Raw genomic sequence first — 22,816 nt, forward strand, 5'->3', positions numbered from 1 at the left:
AATATATTTATTTTTAATCATATTCAAATTCTTTCATTAAATTGTCACGTCATTTCACCTCAAAATTGAATTTATGAGTTTTTTTTTTCTTTAACCATTTAAAACTTTTATAATTTTCATATTATATCACCTCAAAATATTCTTAAACTTTATATTATTTTGTAATTATTTTCTATTTTTATTTTAAATTTCTACTCACACCAACATTTACACAGTTTACAATAAACATCTAAATGTTGTCTTACTTTATTTTGTGATTAAATATGATCAATTAGTCTAATTAAATCACAATCAAAATTTTAAATTAATTATAACAATTTTCATCAATTTCTACTAATTTTTGTAATTTTTTCCAAAATTCCATCAATATCGATATCTCCATAAAATCGAGACCTTGATATTTTCGACATCGATATTTTGAACCTTGTTTATACTATATATCACACTATTTTTTAAGCCATCAACAAGTCACTTAACCATCCTCATTTTAACATAAAAGTTGATTTTTAAAACAAATTTGAAATTCAAGAATAACAATGAAACTGCTAAAATACAGAGGACATTAACACATGCCCGCCTAAAGTTTAAAAATATTTCATATAATTTATACTCCATTTTCATATCTAATTCTAATAGGAAGTAATTCATATTACATTAGTACCATATTTTTTTTTCTCAAAAATGCTTTTCTGCATATCAACATAATATAAAATTCATCCTGCCAAAGATGGACACAAACTTGAGGGATCAAGAACTTTATTACTTGATTCAACACTAAGTCTTAAATGTTTTTTTTTAGTAAAAAAAGCTTCTTTTATGACCATCAATAAATGAAGGTAACATACAAACATAATATTAGAAAACTTTCAGATCATTAGTTTTCGTAAACCTGTCCACTGTAATCAATATTAATAACTCAAATTTCCTTGAAATATAGAGGTTCCAATCAAAAAAATATAGCTCCAACCATTAATATCTCAGCTTTATTGATAATGGTTCCTTTCACTTCCTACACTATCCACAAAAAAATTACGATAAAACTATAGTGAAACCTAACGCTATAGGATAGCTCTACTGTCATAGACCTTGTATTACTAACCTCGAGATTAGAGGTTGAATTCCTCCATCCCATATATTGTCAAAAAAATTATATCTAGAAACTACTGTGGAAGATGATTACAGATCCCTTAACAACAACAAAAACTAACAAAAATGTTTGCAACGACCATGGCTACTATAACGAATGCGGCCAAGTCTTGCAACGTGGGAAAGCTGCATTTTGCCGACATGTCGGCCAAGACAACCTCCATGAATCTGTTCAACTTCTAGTATTTTCTGATTCACAACTTGTCGTTCGTCTTCTGTCTGGAATCAACCTTTTCCCGCGGCCTAGAAAGGGAGAGGGGGAAAAGAAAAGGGAAATGTAATGAGTACAAAAGTTGGGAACACAAACTGGGAAAAACAGCACTAACTTAAAGCGTAATATGCAAGTCATTAAGAACATCTGAATCCTACCAAAAATTACAGTAAGGTACTAAAAGCATTCTTCGATCATGCATTTGAATTAGTAAATCTACAAATATAAATAGAATAGAACGAATCCGAGCACTCATGGAAGGCAGAGAGAGAGTTAATGTAGACTATGAGAAAGAAAATTCTTTTGCAAACTTTCAGGTATTAGATAAACATGTGATTGCATCTCAAAATTAATTAAAAGACAATGAATGGAGTAACGTATGTATCTTAGGAGGTGTTTGAGGCATTGAGTTGAGTTCTGGAGTCTGGAGTTAATGTATTAGAGTTAGAAAGCTTGTGTTTGAGGTGTAAAGTTATTTACTTGGAGTTTCTTGATAAATGTGCAAAAGAGAAAATGAGTAGAAAATGGAGTTCCCCTGTAAAAGTACAAACTTCAATAGTGAACACTGTTAAAGTTGGTGAAGTTGAGTTATTAAATATTAAACACAAACTTATGAAGTCGGAGCTGAACACCCCCTTATAAATATTGTGAGGTATCCCATCTTTCCAACGTCAATGCAGGATCCTCAACACCTCACACAGTGCTGTATTTTGTTAACACAGAATGGAAAGAACATCCGTTCGGAAGTACAGAGCAAAAATATTGGAAACAGACACGATCTAACTGATTTACTACTTATCTATCTAATGTATAAGTACTATCATGAAAGTCATATGAATAGAAGGCTTTACGAATACCAAAAGGTTTAATGTAGTTGCCAAAAGGTTTTTTCTTTTCCTGTTAATATGAAAATTATAAACCAAGGCAATAATTAACATGAGGTTTTGCTATGCTTTCGAATAATGTCGTCTTGAACAATATAACAACAGCTAATTGTGGATCGTACCAACCTTTTTCCAGGTTTCTTCCTTCTGTCTGAACAGATACTTGCCATTATCTCATCAATTGACAAGATTTTCTCAAGATTGCTGTCTAATAAGTTGCACCCATTTAAGGCAGCAGATTGAGACAGATCTGGAACATCTGACGCCTTAAGTTCTCCTTTAAGATGTTCCATCAAAACAAACCCTACATTTATAGTACAAGAAATTCAAAATTAATTCCGCAACTAATATGGTAGATAGCAATGCTTTGGCTGTATGATAATGATGCAACAATGTTAGAATGGAATATCGAATCATCGACCTTTAGAATGATAATCGGATTTGGTTCAATAACTAATATAGTAGACAACACTAAACTAATAACGGAACCCTATAGCTATACGATAACAATACTTAGGCGAGAATTTATATATTTGTTTTAGTACAACAATGATAGGGCGGAGGATTAAATTATTGACTTTTGAAATGATAATTGGTATCTTATCCACTTAGTTATGCTTAAATTCGGCAACTCTCTAGACAAAAGGCATAATTTGAGGTAATACAAATAGAAGAAATACAACATACCAATCGCACGTATTGTCTTCAAATCAAATTTCTTAGCTAAATCTTCATGACCAATTACTTTTGCACGTTGAAGAACTAGCATTTTAATGCTAATCAACATATCCTGCCACATACACCCTAATTTAGCAACAAAAAAAATGATAGGAAAATGATAGTAAGAGATTCTCATAAATCAATATATGAGGAAGAAAAACCCACACAACTCACAGTGTCTAAACTTTTGACAAAACATGAGAATGCTAAAACATATCATCGTTCATTGTTATCAAAGCCAAGTAGAAGATATTAATCCTTTTCTAGAGAAAAAAAAACCAAAAAACCAAAACAAAACCAAAACAAAAAAACAAGATTAAAAAAGAACAGGAAATAGTGTAGATATACAACATCCACAAGATGAATGCTCGAATCTTCATAAGCGAAGTTAGCACGTAGACGAAGGCCTGCGATAAGTCAATGACTAATGCAAACATTATCAGAATAATGAGAAATAAGCTCTGATTCCAAATGAACTTACAAGTTCTGATTCAGATAGTGAACAAAGCCAGCTGATATCTTCAATTCTGTTACTCTTCGAAATTTCTTTAGCCTCTTCCATAGAAATCTTCCGCAAAATTACTCCAGAGAAAACTTCCAAGTCAATGATTAAACTGTAAAAACAAGAAGCAATTTTCATCTACTTTCACTAATCTTCCCTAAATTTTAAAAGTAATAAGAAACTAATGTCAGATGATCCTTATCAAAAACATGAAAATACTTTGAGTGACAACTTAAAGGAAAAATCAAAGCTAACTCGCTTCAAACTGTGAAATAGACCAACTATGAAAGTAAAAACTCAACAAAAGTAAATGTGGAAGCTCAAGCTAACACGATTTTCATCAACGATTTCCATGTATGAGCATCGCAATCACATAGAACATTATCACATTGAACAAAAACCACTTCAGTAATTAACCTAAAAATCAGTTACACAACTTTGTTTGACCTATTTAAGGAAAATTTCAAGATTAATATACCAAAATTATTCCTTAAACGTTGTATACCACCTAAGTGATTATATCGATGATCTTGAAACCAAAAGATTCAATTCGTGAGATTAATTTACAACCAAGCAGAAGCTAAACTTCATCAGTAGGGGCTAGTTCAAGAACTCACGAGCTTACCAGCTGCGGCCAACGGAGCGACAACAACTGGGGGAGACAACCGGCGAGGGAGCGGAGGCACTATGGGTTTGTCCTTACTGCTGCTTATAAGAGCATCAAGTCACCAATACAATACAGTGAATTGAATCACACCCAATGACTTTACCGCCGCTTTTCAGCCACTGTAACCAAAGACCCACCACGGGCAAAGCCCTTCCTCCGTCTCTGTTTAGCCTTTCACAATTTCCAGCCCTAAAAGCAAAAACGATAACATAATTTCAAAAATACCCTTGACTGAAAGACTTAAATGCCCTTAACACCGAGCCTCACAAATAAAATCATTTCTTTTATGAATTTTTACATAAAACATCATCTTTACATCATACATTTCAAAAATATTTTCAAATTAAAATTTTTTCAATAAAGACATTTTAGTATTAATTTTGGACAAATTTATCTTTTTTTATTATTTTTATTTTCAATTTTTATATATATTTACCTATTTTCGAAACTTTCTTAATAATAGAGAGAAACTGGATTTATTATGGAGAGAAAATATGCATTTAATAAGATTTTTTTTCATATTTTCAAATGGAGAGAGAAAAGACATTTAATATAAGTTTATTTTCTATATTTCGTTGGTTTCACATATTGGTTTTTTTTTTTTTGCGAATTCGTGGTTATTTAAAACATAGTAACGACCCTAGTTTCCTACTATATTCCAGAACGCTACTTTATGCATGCATAAACTTAACCGTACAATTTCTTTTAAATCTTCAAATAAAAGAGCTAAAATTTTATTTAATAATGCTCAAACGAGCAAAGATATGAAAACATAATTAAATAATAATAAATAAACTAGAGCAAAATAAAATAATTTACTATTCGGGGTACCCCTAAACCCTACTAAAAACAAATGAATGAAATTAAATCGTCAAATAATAAAATTGATATATCGTCAAATAATAATCACTGTCCTGGGCAACCACGTAATAAAATCCAGCCACACTCTCCCATTTCCATTCTGACACATCTAATGGTTGTAGCAAGCTTGTGTAAAACCCCCAATTATTTACACATATAAAAGGAGGGGCAAGATAGGAAAAAAAAGGGAGAATTCGATTAGAATTGAGGGCGAGTCAGCAAGTGAGATGGCAGAGGAGTTAGTGGGAGGTGAAAACGGTTGAAGTGGGCTCAGCTGTGTTTTTTAAAATAGGAAAGAGGAAAAGAATGGAAGGCAGGTAGAAAAATAAGGAAGGAGATTTCCTGGGAAGGGGCTTCTGGAGCTGCCTTAGCGATTTCAGGGATTTTAGTGTTTGTTCTGTATTTTTTCCGAATTTGTTTTCCATTGAAAGAGTGATTGTCGTATCGATCTTTATCTAGAAATTATTACTTAATGAGAAGAATAGTCGATCCTTCATCTAAGCTTTCTGGAACTAGTTTTTTTGGCCTTAATCGTGTGTCTATATTTTGCTTGGAGTTTCTATATCGCAGAGTAAAGGTAGGTGATCGAAGGGTTGTAACAACTTGGTATCAGAGCCGCAACCCTGGGGAAAACGCGCACCATGGCCCAAAAACAATGGGAAGAGAGGATGGAGGCTACGGAGAAGGAAATGGTAGGGCTGAAGGAGCTCTTTGTCAGCCTGTGCAAGAACTTGGAGAAGCTGACCGAGGAGGTTAGAGAGAATAACTTGGCTCGAAAGAAAGGAGAATCGATGCGAACTGAAGGAAGCAATCTCAAGTCGAATGGGAAGACAGAGGAAGCCGAATCTGCTCATATTCCCAACGGAGGTAGCTTGGACAGAGGTAAATATAAACGTTGGGAAATGCCAATGTTCACAGGGGAGAACCCCGAATCCTGGGTTTACCGAGCCGAGCATTACTTTGAAATCCATGAGCTAACGGACGCCGAGAAAGTGAAGGTAGCCATCGTCAGTTTCGCACCGGATGAAGTCGATTGATTTCGATGGAGTAATAATCGTCGATCCATCACTACTTGGGAAGAATTGAAAACCCGGTTATTCGATCATTACCGGAAGGTGGGAGAAGGAAGTTTGTGTGCGTGTTTATTGAAGATCAAACAAGAAGGTACCTACTTGGATTATGTCAGGAAGTTTGTAACATGCTCCGCCCCACTGCCAGAGTTGTCTGAAGAAGTATTAAGAGATGCTTTCTTGAATGGGTTGGAGGCAACCGTACAAGCGGAAGTCATCAACCAAAACCCAAGGACATTGGACGATTGTATGAGGGAAGCTCAATTGGTGAACGACAGAAATTTGGCCCTCAAAATTGCATTGAAAGATCTGGGGGTGAAGGGCCTGAGCAGTAGACAGACCCACCAGGGGAAAAAGGAGTTGATCGAGAAGGTCCAATCCAAGGGAACTAAAGTGTTGCCAATGAAACAGGTTGACATACCTGTGAAGTCTTTCCTAGCCAAGAAGGAAGCACTGGTCAAGCGTTTGTCTGATGCCGAATTCAGAGATAGGCTCGCCAGCTAATGAAGAGGAAGAAACAGGGGCATAAGTGTAAGTTTCGTGAGAATCGCCAGCTAATGCTATTCATCACTAATGAAGAGGAAGAAACAGGGGAGGAGATAGGTGAGGCAAAAGAAGAAAAACTAGAGCTTAATAATGTAGAGTTTGGGGAGAAGGTAGAGTTAGCACTAAATTCATTACTAGGTTTCTCCGCGAAAGGGCGAATTAAGGGAAGGGAAGTACTAGTCCTCATTGATTCAGAGGCAACACATAATTTCATCCACCAAGATACGGTCAGGGAGCTGCGCATTCCAACAGAGAAGCACACCAGGTTTGGGGTGGTTATCGAAAATGGGAGTGAAATAGAAAGGAAGGGGAGGATTTGCAGGGGAGTGGAACTCAATTTACCTGGGCTGAAGGTGAAGGCTGACTTCTTAGCAATCAAATTAGGCCGAATGAATGCGGTTTTAGGCATGCCATGGCTATGCTCGACAGGGTTTATGGGAATCCATTGGCCAACTTTAACCATGAATTTTTGGGCCGAGGGCTCTCACGTCATGTTACAAAGGGATCCGTCTCTAACCAAGGCAAAAGTGACTTACAAAATGTTGAGTAAGCAGTGGGAGGATGATGATATGGGATTTCTAGTCAACTTTCAGCAACTTGAAATTGAGCAAGAGACGGAGGACAGTAGGCAAGAGGAAGGAGAAATGAATTCTGACTTACCACTAATGATTCGAGCACTTCTGGAACAAAATCAGGACATCTTCGAGCTGCCATCTACCCTACCTCCTCAGAGATCAGTAGACCACCACATTAATATCCAAGAAGGGACTAACCCCATTAATGTAAGGCCATAAAGTACGGATACGCGCAAAAAGAAGAAATAGAGAGGCTGGTTCAAGAGATGTTGCAAGCAGGATTTATTTGACCTAGCAGAAGTCCATACTCGAGCCCGGTGCTTTTAGTCAAAAAGAAGGACGGGGGATGGCGATTCTGTGTGGATTATAGAAAGCTAAACCAAGCCACGGTAGCGGATAAGTTCCCTATACTAATGATAGAGGAACTACTGGACGAACTACATGGAGCCACTATTTTCTCCAAGCTAGACCTCAAATCAAGCTATCACCAAATCAGAATGAGAGAGGGAGACATTGAGAAAACGGCCCTTCCTACACATGAAGGGCATTATGAGTTTCTTGTCATGCCTTTCGGTCTCACAAATGCACCAGCCACCTTCCAGTCGTTGATGAACCAGGTTTTTAGACCCTTTTTACGTCGTTTTGTCCTTGTTTTCTTTGATGACATTCTAGTTTATAGCCCTGATGTTTCCACACATGAATCACATTTAGGGATAGTGTTCAGCATCCTTGGAGAACATAAATTGTATGCTAACCAGAAGAAATGTGTTTTTTGTCAAGAAATGATTCAGTACTTGGGTCATCTAATCTCTGCCAGTGGGGTAGAAGCGGATGGAGATAAAATTAAGGCAATGGTCAACTGGCCACAACCGAAGAACATCACTAAATTGAGGGGGTTCTTAGGTCTAACAGGGTACTACCGTCAGTTTGTGAAGGGTTATAGTAGTCGAGCTGCTCCTCTCACCAAGTTACTCCAAAAGAATGGCTTTAGATGGGATGAGGAAGCCACCGAAGCTTTTGAGGATCTCAAGAGGCAGATGATTTCATGTCTTGTTTTGGCCCTACCAGATTTCAGCAAACCGTTTATCATAGAAACTCGTGCCTTCGGAGTAGGATTAGGGGTTGTGCTCACCCAGGGAGACCGACCGATAGCATATTTCAGTCAAAAGTTGTCCTCAAGGGCACAAGCCAAGTCTGTGTACGAAAGAGAGCTGATGGCCATAGTCTTGGCAGTCCAAAAATGGAGGCATTACCTACTTGGAGGGAAGTTCACAGTCATCTCTAATTAGAAAGCCTTGAAATTTCTCACTGAACAAAGGGAGGTCCAACCGCAGTTTCAAAGGTGGCTAACTAAGCAGCTAGGCTACAATTTCGAGATCCTCTATCAGTCGGGACTGTCCAATAAAGCAGCAGATGCTCTAACTATAGTTCAAGAGGCTCCGGAATTACAAAGTTTAGTATCCTCAGCAGTAGTAGACCTAGATGTGATCTTGAGGGAAGTGGAGGAGGATGAAGAACTCCAAAGAATTATAACCACACTGAAGGAGGATCTGGAAGGGAAACCACCATAAGAGTGGAGGAACCAAAGGCTATTGTACAAGGGGAGGTTAGTAATTCCACGAAACTCATCTCTGATTCCTTCATTGCTGCACACCTTTCATGACTCCGTGTTGGGGGGCCATTCGGGTTTTCTAAGAACATACAAGAGGATGAATGGGGAGCTTCATTGGACAGGGATGAAACCTGATATCCAAAAGTATGTAGAAGGCTGTGAGGTTTGTCGACGAAACAAGACTGAATCACTATCTCCGACGGGGCTACTACATCTGTTGCCAATTCCCGAGTTTTCGTTGGAAGAATGGACTATGGATTTCATTGAGGGGTTGCCAAAGAGTGGGGGGTTCAATTTGATCCTTGTGTTGGTTGACCGGCTCAGCAAGTATGGACACTTTATGGCTTTGGGGCACCCATTTACTGCAAAGCAAGTAGCTGATCTGTTCATTAAAGAAGTGGTTAAGCTTCATGGAGTTCCTAAGTCTATCACAACCGATAGGGACAAAAATTTTCTAAGCAATTTCTGGAGGGAAATGTTCACATTATTGGGAACAAAACTGAGGAGGAGCACAGCATTTCACCCTCAAACCAACGGACAGACCGAGAGAGTTAATCGTTGTTTGGAGACCTATTTGAGGCGTTTTTGTAACGAACAGCCCACCCGCTAGAACAAACATTGCTTGGAAGGGAGTAGTTCTAATTGATTGATGGAAAGTGGTATTATACCACAGCTCGACCCATAGTACACTACGGAGATCGAAAGCCTTCTAATAACAGTGTTGAACAGCAGTTAAAAGACAGAGACTTGGCTTTGAACACCCTCAAGGAACACCTAGCGATTGCTCAGAACCGTATGAAGAAACAAGCAGATTTACATCGTCGAGAATTAGAGTTTGAGGTGGGAGATGAGGTATTTCTCAAACTACGACCCTATAGGCAACGAACTCTAGTTAAAAGAAGTGAAAAGTTGTCCCCTAAATTTTATGGGCCATATACAATATCTGAGAGGATTGGGGAAGTAGCCTATCGTTTGAATTTACCAACTGAGGCCGCCATTCACAATGTATTTCATGTCTCTCAACTAAAAAAGAAGCTAGGCCAAACGCAGCAAGTTCAACACATTCCCCCTATGCTGACAGAAGAATTTGAACTCCAAGTCAATCCAGAACTAGTGTTGGGAGTAAGATGGAATAGTGAGACAGATGTGCAAGAGTGGCTAGTTAAATGGAAAGGTCTACCCGAAAGTGAGGCAACATGGGAGTCTACCCCTGCAATGAGACAGCAATTTCCAACTTTCCACCATGAGGACAAGGTGTGTTTCGAGAGGGAAGGAATTGTAAAACCCCCAATTATTTACACATATAAAAGGAAGGGCAAGATAGGAAAAAAATGGGAGAATTCGGTTAGAATTGAGGGTGAGTCAGCAAGTGAGATGGCAGAGGAGTTGGTGGGAGGTGAAAACGATTGAAGTGGGCCCAAGTGTGTTTTTTAAAATAGGGAAGAGGAAAAGAATGGAAGGCATGTAAAAAAATAAGGAGATTCTTGGGAAGGGGCTTCCGGAGCTGCCTTAGCAATTTCAGGGATTTTAGTGTTTGTTCTGTATTTTTTCCGAATTTGTTTTCCATTGAAAGAGTGATTGTCGTATCGATCTTTATCCAGAAATTATTACTTAATGAGAAGAATAGTCAATCCTTCATCTAAGCTTTCTGGAACTAGTTTTTGGAGGGGAAAGGTAGATGATCGAAGGGTTGTAACAGCTTGTTATCTTCTGCCTCGGGGCTTTCACCTGCTGACAGACTAAAAATCTACTGACATATTCAGCTATCTCCCTTTTCATATCGGGCCACCAGTAATACCGTTTCACATCTTGATACATTTTGGTACTACCTGGGTGCATCGAGAATAGAGAGTTATGAGCTTCCACCAACAGTTCCCCTTTCAAGCCATCATCTGCTGGGACGCACAACCGTCCCTGATACAAAAGACCCTTGTCCACTGACACAAAAAATTCACTTGCTTGACCTAACCCTACCTGACGACACTTCTGAACCAAGTCAGGATCACTCTGTTGTGCATCAATAATCTGTTGCCTCAAGGTTGGTTGCACTGTCAACTGGGCTAGCTGCGAAGTGACTTCCCCCACTGCCACCGCAATCTCTACTCGTTCCAGATCTTTACAGAACTGAACTTGCTTAGTGATCAAGGCAGCCGAATGAGCTACCTTTCGACTGAGGGCATCGGCTACCACATTCACCTTACCTGGGTGGTAAAGGATCACAGTTATAACCCTTTACTAACTCAAGCCACCTGCACTGCATCATGTTTAACTCTTTTTGGGTGAAGAAGTATTTCAGACTCTTGTGGTCAGTGAACACTTGGATCTTTTCCCCATATAAGTAGTGTCTCCAAATTTTCAGGGCAAACACTACCGCTACCAATTCCAAGTCGTGGGTAGGATAGTTACGCTCATGGTTCTTCAATTGGCGGGAGGTGATAACTTGTAGAAATACAAGTCATTTATGTTGTTTTATTTAGATATTGCGGCAAAAAGAGAAAGTTGCGTCGATAATATAAAAATTGGATAAGAAATACGAAAATTATGAAATGTCGTCAACACACCCACTACCACCATTGTGATGGCGAATAGAATGTTTCAGTCTCTATTTTGCAGGAAATAGGTCACTGCATGCGTTAATGGCTCGAAGACAAAATGTATAACGCATCTACATCGCATGCGCCCATCAATCAAGAACGAAGAGATGATCAACGCAATGACGGCGCATGCGACAATCGATCAAGAGCTTTAGCGATCAACACATTCCAACCGTATGCGGTAATAAAAAACAACACCGCATGCAGCGATAGATCGAAGATGTGAAGAGCAACGCATTCGCGGACGATTCTGATAAGTATATAGCTTTTAGTTGTGCAATTCTAATGGATTGATCGTGTAACAGAAAGGAATTTTCCATTCTGCCATTGTAGGAACTAACATAATTAGACAGTGGGGACCACAAATTCAAAGAGCCAAGGTCTCACCTATAAATAGCTTCCTCAAACTCGTTGAAAAATATACAGAGATATACTGATACTAGGGAGAGAGAGAGTTTGGTCTAAAGTGACTTTACAGAGTAAATCCGGGAGAACTACGAGACAAGGCTGAAAAATGAGTCTCCGAGCAAGGAATTCTTCCGATTCCCAAAGCTGAAGTTCTGTGCAAAAGGTCAATTCTACCGAGAAAGCAAACCTGAGAATTGCACAACTGTTTCACCATAGACAACTGTATTTCTACAAGTTATCACCTCCCACCAATTGAAGAACCATGAGCGCAACTATCCTGTCCATGACTTGGAATTGGCAGCGGTAGTGTTTGCCCTGAAAATCTGGAGACACTACTTATATGGGGAAAAGATCCAAGTGTTCACCGACCACAAGAGTCTGAAATACTTCTTCACCCAAAAAGAGTTAAACATGAGGCAGCGCATGTGGCTCGAGTTAGTAAAGGATTATGACTGCGATCCTCTACCAACCAGGTAAGGCGAATGTGGTAGCCAATGCCCTCAGCCGAAAGATAGCTCATTCGGCTGCCTTGATCACTAAGCAGGTTCAGTTGTGTAAAGATCTGGAACGAGCAGAGATTGCGGTGGCAGTGAGGGAAGTCACTTCGTAGTTAGCCCAGTTGACAGTACAACCAACCTTGAGGCAGCAGATTATTGATGCACAGCAGAGTGATCCTGACCTGGTTCAGAAGTGTCGTCAGGTAGGGTTAGGTCAGGCAAGTGAATTTTCTGTGTCAGTGGACAAGGGTCTTTTGTATCAGGGACGGTTGTGTGTCTTAGCAGATGATGGCTTCAAAGGGGAACGGTTGGCGGAAGCTCATAACTTTCCATTCTCGATGCACCCAAGTAGTACCAAAATGTACCAATATGTGAAATGGTATTACTGGTGGCCCAATATAAAAAGGGAGATAGCTGAATATGTCAGTAGATTTTTAGTCTGTCAACAGGTGGAGGCCCCGAGGCAGAAGATAACAAGCTTGCTACAACCATTAGATGTGTCAGAATGGAAATGGGAGAGTGTGGCTATGGATTTTATTACGTGGTTGCCCAGGACAGTGATTATTATTTGACGATATATCAATTTTATTATTTGACGATTTAATTTCATTCATTTGTTTTTAGTAGGATTTAGGGGTATCCCGAATAGTAAATTATTTTATTTTATTTTGCTCTAGTTTATTTATTATTATTTAATTAAGTTTTCATATCTTTGCTCGTTTGAGCATTATTAAATAAAATTTTGGCTCTTTTATTTGAAGATTTAAAAGAAATGGTACGGTTAAGTCTATGCATGCATGAAAGTAGCGTCCTGGAATATAGTAGGAAACTAGAGTCGTTACTATATTTTAAATAACCATGAATTCGCAAAAAAAAAAAAAAAAAAAAACAATACGCGAAACCAACAAAATATAGAAAATAAATTTATATTAAATGTATTTTCTCTCTCCATTTGAAAATATGAAAAAAAAAATCTTATTAAATACATATTTTCTCTCCATAATAAATCTAGTTTCTCTCTATTATTAAGAAAGTTTCGAAAATAGGTAAATATATATAAAAATTGAGAATAAAAATAATAAAAAAAGATAAATTTGTCCAAAAATAATACCAAAATGTCTTTATTGAAAAAATTTTAATTTAAAAATATTTTTGAAATATATGGCGTAAAGATGATGTTTTATGTAAAAATTCATAAAAGAAATGATTTTATTTGTGAGGCTCGGTGTTAAGGGCATTTAAGTCTTTCAGTCAAGGGTATTTTTGAAATTATATTATCGTTTTTGCTTTTAGGGCTGGAAATCGTGAAAGGCTAAACAGAGACGGAGTAAGGGCTTTGCCGACGGGGGGTCTTCGATTACAGTGGCTGAAAAGCGACGGTAAAGTCATTGGGTGTGATTCAATTCACTGTATTGTATTGGTGACTTGATGCTCCTATAAGCAGCAGTAAAGACAAACCCATAGTGTCGCTACTCCCTCGTCGATCGTCTCCCCCAGTTGTTGTCGCTCCATTGGCCGCCGCTGGTAAGCTCGTGAGTTCTTAAACCAGCCCCTACTGATGAAGTTTAGCTTCTGCTTGGTTGTAAATTAATCTCACGAATTGAATCTTTTGGTTTCAAGATCATCGATATAATCACTTAGGTGGTATACGGCAAGCGTGTAAGGAATAATTTTGGTATATTAACCTTGAAATCTTCCTTAATAGGTCAAACAAAGTTGTGTAACTAATTTTTAGGTTAATTACTGAGGTGGTTTTTGTTCAATGTGATAATGTTCTACGTGATTGTGATGCTCATACATGGAAATCGTTGATGAAAATCGTGTTAGCTTGAGCTTCCACATTTACTTTTGTTGAGCTTTTACTTTCATAGTTGGTCTATTTCACAGTTTGAAGCGAGTTAGCTTTGATTTTTCCTTTAGGTTGTCACTCAAAGTATTTTCATGTTTTTTATAAGGATCATCTGACATTAGTTTCTTATTACTTTTAGAATTTAGGGAAGATCAATGAAAGTAGATGAAAATTGCTTCTTGTTTTTACAGTTTAATCATTGACTTGGAAGTTCTCTCTGGAGTAATTTTGCGGAAGATTTCTATGGAAAAGGCTAAAGAAATTTTGAAGAGTAACAGAATTGAAGATATCAGTTGGCTTTGTTCACTATCTGAATCAGAACTTGTAAGTTCATTTGGAATCAGAGCTTATTTCTCATTATTCTGATAATGTTTGCATTAGTCATTGACTTATTGCAGGCCTTCGTCTACATGCTAACTTCGCTTATGAAGATTCGAGCATTCTTCTTGTGGATGTTGTATATCTACACTGTTTCCTATTCTTTTTTAATCTTGTTTTTTTGTTTTTTTTTTTTTTTTTGGTTTTTTTCTCTAGAAAATGATTAATATCTTCTACTTGGCTTTGATAACAATGAACGATGATATGTTTTAGCATTCTCATGTTTTGTCAAAAGTTTAGACACTATGAGTTGTGTGGGTTTTTCTTCCTCATATATTGATTTATGAAAATCTCTTACTATCGTTTTTGTTGTTGCTGAATTATTGTGTATGTGGCAGGATATGCTGATTAGCATTAAAATGCTAGTTCTTCAACGTGCAAAAGTAATTGGTCATGAAGATTTAGCTAAGAAATTTGATTTGAAGACACTACGTGCTATTGGTATGTTGTATTTCTTCTATTTGTATTACGTCAAATTATGCCTTTTGTCTAGAGAGTTGCCGAATTTAAGCATAACTAAGTGGATAAGATACCAATTATCATTTCAAAAGTCAATGATTTAATCCTCCACCCTACCATTGTTGATCTAAAACAAAAATATAAATTCTCGCCTGAGTATTGTTATCGTATAGCTATAGGGTTCCGTTATTAATTTAGTGCTATCTACTATATTAGTTATTGAACCAAATCCGATTATCATTCTAAAGGTCGATAATTCGATATTCCATTCTAACATTGTTGTATAGAAAGTCAATGTAAATTCTCTCTCTACTTTCTAGCATCATTATCATATAACCAAAGCATTGCTATCTACCATATTAAAGGCAGCCGAATGAGCTACCTTTCGACTGAGGGCATCGTCTACCACATTCGCCTTACCTAGGTGGTAGAGGATATCGCAGTCAATCCTTTACTAACTTGAGCCATCTGTACTGCCTCATGTTTAACTCTTTCTGGGTAAAGAAGTATTTCAGACTCTAGTGGTCAGTGAAAACTTGGATCTTTTCCCCATACAAGTAGTGCCTCCAAATCTTCAGGGCAAACACTATCGCTGCTAATTCCAAGTCGTGGGTATGATAGATGCGCTCATGGTTCTTCAACTGGTGGAAGGCATAGGCGACCACCCTACCATGTTGCATAAGCACGCAACCCAAACCCTTCTTAGAAGCATCACTGTAGATCACAAAGTTCCCGGAGCCGTCTGGTACAGTGAGAACCGGGGCTGAGACCAACCTCTGCTTGAGGTCCTGAAAACTGTCCTTGTAAGCTTTGCTCCAAACAAACGAAGCTCCCTTCCTGGTTCGTTGGGTCAACGGCGTGGCCATGCTGGAGAAATTCTCTACAAACCTACGATAGTATCCAGCCAATCGCAGGAAGTTACACACCTCACTGACCATTGTATGGCGGGGCCAATTGGTAACGGCCTCAATCTTAGCTGGATCCACTGAAACCTCGTCCTCCGACACCACGTTCCGTAGCCAGAACTCGCACTTAGAAAACTTGCATACAGTTTGTTTTCCCTCAGTATTCCTAGGACCTTCCTAAGATGTTCCTCATGTTCCACTTCTGTCTTGGAGTATACGAAAATGTCATCAATAAAAATGATTACAAAGGCGTCTAGGAAGTCCTTGAACACCTGGTTCATCAAATCCATAATACCGCTGGATCATTGGTCAGACCAAAAGACATTACAATGAACTCGTATTGCTCGTATCTGGATCGAAATGCAGTCTTCGGAATATCACTGTCCCTGATCCGTAGGTCAATCTTGGGAAATACGGTAGCACCCTATAGCTGGTCAAACAGGTCATCGATTCTAGGAAGTGGGTACTTATTCTTAATGGTCACCTTATTCAACTCCCTGTAGTCTATGCATAAACGTAATGACCCATCCTTTTTCTTCACAAACAATACTGATGCACCCCACGGAGAAACACTGGGTCGAATGAACCCTTTATCAAGTAGTTCCTGCAATTAAACTTTCAATTCTTTCAATTCTGTCGGAGCCATTCTGTACGGAGCTTTGGATATAAGGATAGTGTCTGGCTCCAGTTCAATCGTAAAATCAATCTCCCTTGGCGGAGGCAATCCTGGAAGTTCTTCTGAAAATACATCGGGATAATCTCTCATAACTAGTTCAGAGGTTAATGCAACCTCGGTTTCCCTTGTGTCAACTACGCTAGCCAAGATACTCCAGACACCTTGGCTAATCAATCTTTTGGCCTTAACTACTGAAATCACCTTAGGCAAAACTATCGGCCCGGCCCCTTTGAACTTAAAGCTGGCTTCTCTAAGGGGTTAAAATTCACCTCCTTACGAGAACAGTCTATACTAGCATGGTTGGCAGCCAACCAATCTATGCCTAGAATTACATCGAAATCACGCATGTCTAATACTATCAGAGTCACATCAAGGGTGCGGTTTGTTATTTTTAACTAACATGCTTTTATCTTTTTCACTGGCTATCATAATTTCTCCCGACGGTGTAGACACTAACAAAACATAGCCCAAAGGCTCCAAAACTAACATGGCATGCTTTACGAACAACGAAGAAATGAAAGAGTGGCACGAGCCAGAGTCAAATAATGTCAAGGTATAGTGCCCCAAGATTGGAAGCATACCTGTCACCACTGTTCCCGAGTGCTCAGCTTCCCGACGACTGGTGGCATATACTCGACCCTACTGCTGCTGTGGTTTGAACTACCCTGATGCGAACTCGGGGGCTGACCCCCCGCACTTCCAGAACCACTACTAGGGCATTGATCTGCCGTATGCCCTATCTGCTTACATCTGAAGCATGTCCCCGTGCCAATCAGACAGCATCCCCAATGACGTTTCCCACAAGACTTGCATACCAGCCTTTCCCTCCAAACTCCTCCTGAAGTCGTAGCCTGTCGTTGAGCATGCCCTACTGACCTGCTTGTACTCGGGACCTTCTACGAAGGTCCCGGAGCTTTCTGCTCAACCTTCCTCTTCTAGCCGGGGTCCGGTTCCTCCGTCAGGGACTTTAGGAAATCTATCCCTAAAGGACAACTCACGCATGCTGCCGCTCAGAAGGTTGCGGCGTAGGTGGGAGGCTCCAAGGCTTGCACGATGCCTCGCACCCCGTCTCAGAGTCCTTGCACAAACATTTCAACCCTCTTTGCCTCAGTAGACACCAGGTCAAGGGTAAAACAAGACAACTTATCAATCTCCTCTTCATACTCTTCCACTGTCATGGCTCCCTACTTCAAGTTCATGAACTCAGCCTGCTTGTTATACCTCACATGAGCAGAAAAGTAGTTCTCATAAAACCGCTCCTTGAACTAATCCCACGTGGCTTGGCCTCCACCGACTTCTATCATTCTCTCAATCGAGCGCCACCAGCGCTTGGCATTGTCGATGAGAACGAAAGTGGCACACTACAGCTTCTACTCCTCTGGACACCTCATGTACTGGAAGATCCCTTCAACAGTGGACAACCACAATTATGCATTTGTAGGGTCTTTCAACGATCCGTTAAATGTCGGGGGATCATACTTCTTGAAATCTCACAGGTATCCAGCTTCCAACGAAAGGCCTACCACGGTCCGACTCGTGGCCTTATCCTGATCCTGAACTGGTGGTAACGGGATTGACGAGGATGGCGCCTGCTGTGACTATACGTGCTGGGCGATCTGCTCGGCCACCATGCCCCTTAGTTGTCCCACCACGGCCTACGTGACGACGTTCCCAATAGCTGCAGCCATAGCCGTATATTCTACTAGAATTTCTGAGGACGACGATCCTGGTAGGGGTACAGTCGAAGTTCGAGGCCCGCTTCTTAGTCTAACCCTCTGCCAAGTTGACCTAGAGGCGTCACGAAGTGGCGGGTCCCGCACCTCTTAACTCTGCACCTCGAGTTCTTGCAGGTCAAGGTCCCGCTCCCCAACTACTTTCCTGCCTCGACTACCCCTTCCTCTAGTTTGTGGTGCCATACCTGGTGACCATACGCAACACTTTAATACACACTACACTGGCAGGGTAAACCATCAAATGACAGCACACAAGTAGGATTTCATGGATATATATATTTTTCTAAAGGTTTTAAAACAACATACCTGGCGATGACGAAAGATCCATTTGTGGCCATAAGGAACAGATTAGACTCATGATGTAAGTCAGTCTACAGAACCTAAAACTTAGGGTCTGATACCAATTGTAACGACCTTAGTTTCCTACTACATTCTAGGACGCTACTTCATGCATGCATAGGCTTAATCGTACCTTTTAGACCATCATAAACAAGAGCCAAAATTTTACTTAATAATGCTCAAACGAGCAAATATATGAAAACATAATTAAACAATAAAAAATAAACTAAAGAAAAATAAAATAAAATAATTTACTATTCGGGTACCCCTAAACCCTACTAAAAACAAATGAATGAAATTAAATCATCAAATAATAAAATTGATATATTTTGCATAAAAGTGTAAGACGCCTAAGTCCTAAACCAGATTTTAAAACATAATACGTGAATCGCCATTATTACTCTTACATGAAAAATAGGGAAAGAAAATGGTGAGTATAAAAAATATACTCATGCCCAATGGTACACTAACAGCCACTAAAATCTTAAGCACATTCAGTACATCAAACATAAGTATGCAATCAAGGTCATGACTCAGCATCAAACTTTAACACCGTTACCCATACTTCAATCAATTGTAACACCGTTACCCATACTTCAATCAATTGTTTCATTATCGCATATCCCCTTAACCCTTACGTCCATCACAGTATGATTACTTCAAATTCAGCACAAAAACCCATAACAAATCTCATCACAATTTCACATATGGCATAAAAAAATTCCTCGGTAGACTTATTAAAATCAAGGGCAACCATAAACCACTTACCTCAGGATACCACACTATCTCAAAAACGAGATCTTACTCCGCTCGAGAACTTACTTCCTTCACCGTTCCTGAAACCAATCACAAATTAGGCCCAAGAACCCCAAAAGACAGTAATCTGCCAAAAGGGAACCGAAACTTACCCCCAAACAGTAGAATCAGGCAGAACCAACCAGGCAACAACCGACACTGTTCTGGTGTGCAAACGAACGGGGTGAGCGATCTGACGCGCGTTGGGCTTCGACTATCGACGGAACACTGACGTGCGGCGGACGATCAGAGACGGAAGGGGAGCTCGGCGCGGCTGGAATGACGGAGAGGCTCGCGACTTCACGCTCGGCTGTTACAGCTCGGTCGACGACGAAGACGAGGGCCTCATGAACCCCGGCTTCAATGGCTTCGTCTGCGTCGGGTCGAGCGACGGTCCTGAGAAGAATCGGCGAACTCGCGCGACTGACGACGGAGATCGGCGAAGAGACTTGGTTGACGGCGAACGGCGGCGACTGGAAGGCTCGATCGGCGACTGAAGGAAAAAATTTGAAAAAAAAAAAAAGAAGGGTGGGGAGGGGGGCGGCTGGAGGAGGAAGAAGAAGAAAAAGAAAAAAATTTCTCTTTTTTTTTTCTTTTTTGCACGCATCCCAAGACCCTTTAAAACCCTAATTTCTTCCTCCCAAAATAATGAACGGTTTTCCTTTTTAACAAAATAAAATAAAATAAAATAAATAAATTCTAGGGCCATTAAAACATTTTTATTAAGTATTTGAAAATATTCTAACCAGTATATGAAATATACCATGATATATAAGTCAAAGATTGATTCAATACTTGACGTAAATTATCGTATAATCTAATATATGAAATATACCATAATATATAAATAATACTGACTTAATGTTCGACATAGATCGCAATATATCATAAATTTCATTTACAGTATATATATCAATTTAATCAATCAGAAATCCCAACACATCAAAATTTATATATATCACAATACATAAAATTCAAATAGAAAAATTCAATTAATTTTTATATTCTTACAAATACCTTGAAATACTGTCAATATACCTTGGAACATAAACAAACTTAAGATTAGTAGATATTACAATGTACAAAATTAAGAGTATATATTGTTTCTCGATTGAATCCAACAGGCGAATGGCGACGGTAGCAGCCGGCCGAATGGTGGCATCGAACGACGGACTGGTGAACGACGACAGCAGCGGTCGGCCAAATCCGACGGGCAAACGACAGCTGTAGAGAGGTGTGAAATCGTCGGGAGGAGAAAAAAGATGGAGGAGGAAGGAGAAGAGATAGGGAGGAGGGAGAAAGGGGAAATTGATGAGTCAATGATTTTTCTTTTTTAAAAAAGAAACATTAATAGGGATGAAGGCTTGCATAAAGGAGAAAGAATCACTTATTGTGTGAGACCAAGAGCTAAATTGTAAATAGCACTGATATTAGTGAAAAAACAAAATCCAATGGGCATTTTTTGTTTAAAAAAAAAAAGAATATTCAAGACATTAATGTAATATAGCTCCTATTTTAAGGTCTTTTATATCAAAATTTCTTTTATTAACAACCATGTTTGTTAATGGACCTTAGTCTTTAATTGGGGGGGATTGGTGAACGATGACAGCAGCGGTCGGCCAAATTCGACGGGCAAACGATGACAACAGAGGGGTGTGAAGATGGAGGAGGAAGGAGAAAAAGGGATGAAGGCTTGCATGAAGGAAAGAGAATTACAGTTGTATATATATATTTGTGTGTGAGACCAAGACCTAAATTGTAAATACCACTGATATTAGTGGAAAAACAAAATCCAATAGACCTTTTTTGTTTAAAAAAATGAAATATTCAAGACATTAATGTAATATGCTCATATTTTAAGGTCTTTTATATCAAAATTCCTTTTTTTTTTAACAACCATGTTTGTTTATGGACCTTAGTCTTTAGGGGGGGTTCTATCTATCTAATAGTCTATCACAATTTATCGTAGATAGACAGTGAAATTTTGTTATATCATGTAAATATTTTGGTCATTTATTATATTTGAAAACAACCCAAAATTTCACCAATATAAAAATTGGAGGGTTGATTCTTACAATTCGAAGTTTAAGGGTGAGATTGCAATTATGATAATTTTAGGGGCGATTTTTTTAATTTGTCTTTAATTTAATTTAGGAAAAAATTACATTTTTAGTCAATGAGTTTTTAAGAACATGTGCATTTAGTCTATATATATTTAAAATATAATTTTTTAATTCTCAAATTTGTAAGAGTAGAAGCGTATGGTACTTGAATTTTCAAAAAGTACATTTTTAGTCTTTAAGGGGTTGTTTAGGCCCCATATTGGACTTAGGGTGAGTGGGCTATAGTCCACTCTATGTTTGGGGCTCCAACTATTTTTAGTTAAAGGTCTAAATGCTATAATCTAATTAGCAAACAATATTCACTATTTCCCACCCCATCACACACTACAATGATTTCTTCTCCCCACCCCTTAATTTCTCAATCGCCTCTCTTTCGTCACTCTCTTTCGCCTCTCTCATTGATCGATTCTACTCCTCAAAGTTTCCTTGTCTCTTTCATCTCTGTTGATTCTTGATATCTTTCTTTCGTCTCTCTCTTTTGGTAGAGTATTTTAGAGGACCTTGATATAACACGTCTCTCTCTTTCGGTAGGATTTTTCAAGGACTTTGATATCATCTTCATCAGGGTTTCCTCCTCTCCTTTTCTTCTCAAGAGTTTTATTTTGGGCCAGTTTGATGAAACCCCAACTTTATTCCGTATAGCACTTCACGGATCTATAGATCTTCGTTTGTTTGGTACTCAAAATGCATTTTTTTTCTAGATTTGAACTTGTTTTGTCTAACTTCCTCTTTGTCCTTACCGATCCAAATGCTTCCCTTCCTTGCCGCTCCAAATGAAGGATCCCCTTTACTGCTTCGTTTGATTTTGCATGGTGAGGGATGGAGGCTCTCCTTTGAAGTTTGGTAAGGGTTGACGGATGTGAACCAGAGTTTGGTAGTGGGAAGAGGTAAAATATTTTTTTTCTCTTCCTTTCCCAGCTGATGGCGAGGATCATGTAATTTTTTTTTCTTTTGTAAGCATTAGTCTGAACTTTCTTGCATGTTTTGTTTTGCATTCTCTGATTATTTGTTGCATGGATTCTGTAGTGTTTGTAATTTCTTTGAATCTTTGTTTTTCATCAATCGAAGTTCATGCCCTAATCTTGCTACTAATTAGTTTTTCCCAACTAAGGTAAATTCTTGAAATTATGTTGCATTATCATTATTCTACATTGTTAATTGATATTTTTAATACTATCTGGTTGGGGAGTTATTATACACTTGAATTATTTCACCTAGGTTGTTGATATTGATTCAAACCAATGGTAATGGTTGGGGGTTTCTTCC

At 38.7% G+C, this 22,816-nt stretch overlaps 3 protein-coding genes across 8 annotated transcripts; 1 reads left to right on the forward strand and 2 right to left on the reverse strand.

Moving 5' to 3' along the window:
- Window positions 1-957: 957 nt before the first annotated feature.
- Window positions 958-20,069, reverse strand: LOC120089238 (uncharacterized). 6 transcript variants are annotated; one of them, XM_090305945.1, is made up of 8 exons: window positions 19,541-20,042; window positions 19,401-19,468; window positions 17,142-18,478; window positions 4,089-4,319; window positions 3,443-3,575; window positions 2,929-3,031; window positions 2,368-2,545; window positions 958-1,389 (listed from the first exon to the last, which is right to left on the reverse strand). In XM_090305945.1, exons 5-8 carry the CDS (start codon window positions 3,521-3,523, stop codon window positions 1,341-1,343), a joined length of 411 nt encoding a protein of 136 aa, XP_090162071.1. In that variant the 5' UTR covers window positions 3,524-3,575; window positions 4,089-4,319; window positions 17,142-18,478; window positions 19,401-19,468; window positions 19,541-20,042; the 3' UTR covers window positions 958-1,340. The 6 variants fall into 6 exon arrangements, with proteins under 6 accessions (XP_090162071.1, XP_090162072.1, XP_038902583.1 ...); XM_090305946.1 differs by having other exon boundaries at window positions 4,081-4,319; window positions 19,541-20,040; XM_039046655.2 differs by lacking the exon at window positions 17,142-18,478 and having other exon boundaries at window positions 19,541-20,069.
- On the reverse strand, window positions 10,430-12,081 carry LOC120088963 (uncharacterized). Its single transcript, XM_090306301.1, has 2 exons — window positions 12,039-12,081; window positions 10,430-10,995 (listed from the first exon to the last, which is right to left on the reverse strand). Exons 1-2 carry the CDS (start codon window positions 12,079-12,081, stop codon window positions 10,430-10,432), a joined length of 609 nt encoding a protein of 202 aa, XP_090162427.1.
- Window positions 14,340-15,085, forward strand: LOC150033165 (uncharacterized). The gene is made up of 2 exons (XM_090305948.1): window positions 14,340-14,466; window positions 14,859-15,085. Exons 1-2 carry the CDS (start codon window positions 14,386-14,388, stop codon window positions 15,081-15,083), a joined length of 306 nt encoding a protein of 101 aa, XP_090162074.1. The 5' UTR covers window positions 14,340-14,385; the 3' UTR covers window positions 15,084-15,085.
- Window positions 20,070-22,816: the final 2,747 nt, after the last annotated feature.

Source organism: Benincasa hispida, chromosome 10 (assembly GCF_027475165.1).
Source record: "Benincasa hispida cultivar pf3 chromosome 10, pf3_genome.v1.1, whole genome shotgun sequence".
NCBI lineage: Eukaryota > Viridiplantae > Streptophyta > Magnoliopsida > Cucurbitales > Cucurbitaceae > Benincasa > Benincasa hispida.

Bases quoted from the DNA above. Each gene is read 5' to 3' on its own strand.
- LOC120088963 (XM_090306301.1), bottom strand. From the start codon at position 12,081: ATGGACAGGATAGTTGCGCTCATGGTTCTTCAATTGGTGGGAG. The intron at 10,996-12,038 runs GTGATAACTTGT...TTTACCACCCAG, and splicing joins GGTTCTTCAATTGGTGGGAG to GTAAGGTGAATGTGGTAGCC.
- LOC150033165 (XM_090305948.1), top strand. From the start codon at position 14,386: ATGGAAAAGGCTAAAGAAATTTTGAAGAGTAACAGAATTGAAGATATC. The intron at 14,467-14,858 runs GTAAGTTCATTT...TGTATGTGGCAG, and splicing joins CACTATCTGAATCAGAACTT to GATATGCTGATTAGCATTAA.
- LOC120089238 (XM_039046655.2), bottom strand. From the start codon at position 3,523: ATGGAAGAGGCTAAAGAAATTTCGAAGAGTAACAGAATTGAAGATATC. The intron at 3,032-3,442 runs GTAAGTTCATTT...TGTATGTGGCAG, and splicing joins CACTATCTGAATCAGAACTT to GATATGTTGATTAGCATTAA. The intron at 2,546-2,928 runs GTATGTTGTATT...CTATAAATGTAG, and splicing joins GAAGACAATACGTGCGATTG to GGTTTGTTTTGATGGAACAT.